This window comes from Penaeus monodon, chromosome 21, assembly GCF_015228065.2.
Source record: "Penaeus monodon isolate SGIC_2016 chromosome 21, NSTDA_Pmon_1, whole genome shotgun sequence".
Classification (NCBI taxonomy): Eukaryota; Metazoa; Arthropoda; class Malacostraca; order Decapoda; family Penaeidae; genus Penaeus; species Penaeus monodon.
The window spans coordinates 11,012,709-11,015,819 of NC_051406.1; the positions used below are offsets into that span (position 1 = coordinate 11,012,709).

The following is a 3,111-nucleotide window of genomic DNA, read 5'->3' on the forward strand; positions in this document are numbered from 1 at the left end:
AGGGCCAGAATCAGGCTTCTCTTCTTCTGCACCTAAAGTCTCTATATGGACTGCTGTTGCAACCTCCTTTTCTGGGCTCCCTGCTTCTTTAATGGGGCTGATTTGTCCTGTACCCTTATCAGCAGAAACATCTTGGATGATTTCATCCTCTGCTTTCATTAGCTCTTCTTCTAGTGTAACCACTGCTGCTTCTTCTCCTAATGGCTTTTCTTCAGCAGCATAATCATCTTGCTTGCCATTTCCATTTGTGCTTCCTCTGTCACTAACATGGTTTGCATCCTCTGTAATCTCTTCAGGTGTGATACTAGGTATTCCATTATCTCCAGTAACTGAAATGCGTTCTTCTTTGCTTATTTGCGATATTTCATCCTCCTTGGGCGGTGTACCAGGCATCTTCTGACCTTCTGCTACAGCACCTTCTTCCTCTGTACCTGGAGGTTTTTCCTCTCCATTAGGTGTTCCTTTAGTTCCAGATGATTTTGATTTCACACTACTAGTTTCATCAGTTCCATTCTCAGATGGAGTTTCTGCTTTCTTGGCAGCCTCCCTTTCCTTCTCAGCTGCCTTTTCAGCAGTATCTTCTTTCTTGCTTCCAATCCTTGCAACACCTTTGATCCAATCCCTTGCTTTTCCTACAAGAGTTTTGCGATCCTTCATATTGTTTTCGCTCTTGCCTTCACCTTCTATGGCTTCCTGCCCAGACTCTGTCATAGCTGTGGCTTCATGTCCAATGTCAGCTTGTCCACTGGCATTCTGGACAACATCGGATACTACTCCTGCCACGACTTCGACACTGTCAGCTAAGCCTTCAATTCGTTCTCCAAGTTTTCCAACTGTACGTACCAAGTCGTCCTTCGCGCTACTAATGGAGTACTGGATCTCCTTTGTGTCAATGCCTGTACCAGTGGTAGTGGAACGGTCAAGAACATCGGGCAGCGGCCCCCCTGGGGTGGTGTGATCGGGGAATTCTTTTCTGTCGAAGTCTCCTTTTGTGTCATCTCCATTTCCAGGGGTGGTTGCTTGTTGCTCGTCGAAGCTGATCCCAATTTGGTCAATGTCTGCCGTGCCTCGAAGCTGTGGCGGAGATCCTTCAGACTCAAGGATTTCTTTAGTCTCTCTCTCAGGCTTTTTCTGTTGAGAGAGCTTGCGTTGAAGCTGTTGGATTTTCCCAGAGACTGTTCCTTTGATTCTTCCATCTTTTCCTCCTGCTTCTTTCTCCTTCGCCATGTAAACCTCTTCATGACGCTCTCCTTGATCTGGGGTTTGGCCTCGAAAACAAAGAACCTTAGGATTCCCTGCATTTATCTCATCCTTTAATTCTTGAGATTCTCCTGGTTGGTATTCTGGATAAAGGCTAAAGAACAGGCTTTCTGCATCAGCATCCTTTTTATCTTTCATGGCATCAGCAGGCATTCCTTCAGGGATCTCTGTCTTACTGGCTAGTCGTAACTGATCTTCAACATCCAGTTTTTTCCAGGAAGGTGAACCTGGACGAACTTCAAGCTCATCTTTTGGCTTCTCTACTTGACTCTCCAGGGGTATTTCGGGAGAACTTTCGAGTTTTACTTGGTCTCCTGGTTCTGCTTCAGCCTTCATACCAAGAGGAAATGGAGGCTCCTCCTTAGGAGTAAGAAGATCAGCTGTTGAAGATAAGCTCTCAGCATCAAAATCTGTTGAACTGCTAATAGACTTGCTTATGTACTCACCCGTTTCACTAGCAGATGTTACTGATTCAGTGGCTGTTCTGCTGGTTCCAGTAGGCTCTCCTGATTCAGTAGTAGTGGTAGTCCTACTTGTTCCACTAGTGTGACTTGCTGTTTCACTTGCTGATGTTCTTGATACTGATTCTGCTTCTTCATACTCACTAGTTGTTGTCTTGGTCACTGATGCACTCGTTGAGGTCTTGCTCATATATTGCTCTCCTGATTCTGAAGAGGAACTCTTGCTTTCTCCCTCCATTGATCCAACCGTAGAAGACTTGCTGATTGTACCGACTGACTCAGCTGTAGATGTCTTGCTGGTGCCTTCAGTTGATTCAGTTGTAGAGATAGTAATGGTTTCCTGATCTCCAGATTCTGTTGTGGAAACTTTGCTGAGGGTTTCATGCTCAGTTGACTCTGTTGCAGAGGAAATGCTCACTGTGTCCGCATCTTGTGACTCTACAGTGGAGGTCCTGCTGGTCTCAGTAGTCGAAGTCCTACTATAAGATTCTTGATCTATGAGATCACTAACAGACGACTTACTAGCTGAGTCCACATCTAATGACTCACTAGTTGATGACTTGCTTACAGTTTCTGGCTTTGGCTGAATCTTGACTTTACGGGTCTCTGTCCTGCCAGGCTGTTTCATAGAAGACTTATATTTTGCCCTCTGGATGTCATATATGTGTGGTTCATCGGTTGAGTCCACGTCTACGAGCTGGGTAGTGGTTGGTCCACCATTCTTGCTCATATCAAAGGACTCACCTATGTTCTCAATCCCAAGTTCTACATCTCCACCCTCAAATGTCAGTTCAACAGTTGATTCTCCTCGTGCATCTACTTCTGCCCTGATTTCTATCCCAGGGTCTTGGCCATCGGCCATCTGATCCATGACGTGATTTTCTCCATTAGGTGTTGGCTGGTTTGCATCAACAAAGATTGCAGTATCACTGTCACTCTCCTCATCGGAAATGAAGAACTTCACAGGCTTGTCATTGTTTGAGGTATCACCGGACTTCTTGGAAGTTTTCTTGTGCTTTTTGCGGTCACTCTTTGACGAAGAGGTGGTCACTGAGGACTCAGATTCTTGTGTCTGTGAAGCAACTCCTGTCTCACCTATTCCAGGAAATTCTTCATCCTTTGCAGCCCTCCCTAGAGTTTGAGGCTCTTGAATGCATTCCACGGTGGCTGCCTCAAAGTCTTTGTCAAGGTCAGTTACCAGAACTCGAGGTGTCTGCACCTTTCCTTGACTTTCATCACCATTGGCTTCCTGCAAGCTGTCTATGGCTCCATTGCCCCTAGAGAGGCCATTGGTGCCATCCTGAAAGCTTGTAATACCTTCATCGACAAAAGCGCCCTCCTTCGTCGTCACTTTACCGTGTTCTCCATTCACTTTCATCGCAGTCTCGGT

The 3,111-nt window shown here is 45.9% G+C and overlaps 1 protein-coding gene across 1 annotated transcript in view; it reads right to left on the reverse strand.

The window, feature by feature from the left end:
* The window catches only part of LOC119586218 (titin-like), a gene marked incomplete in the record, with an annotated part of 13,809 nt that overhangs the window by 6,001 nt on the left and 4,697 nt on the right, over window positions 1–3,111 (reverse strand). Inside the window, 1 exon segment of the mRNA XM_037934921.1 lies at window positions 1–3,111. Within this exon segment, the coding sequence (XP_037790849.1) occupies window positions 1–3,111 (3,111 nt within the window).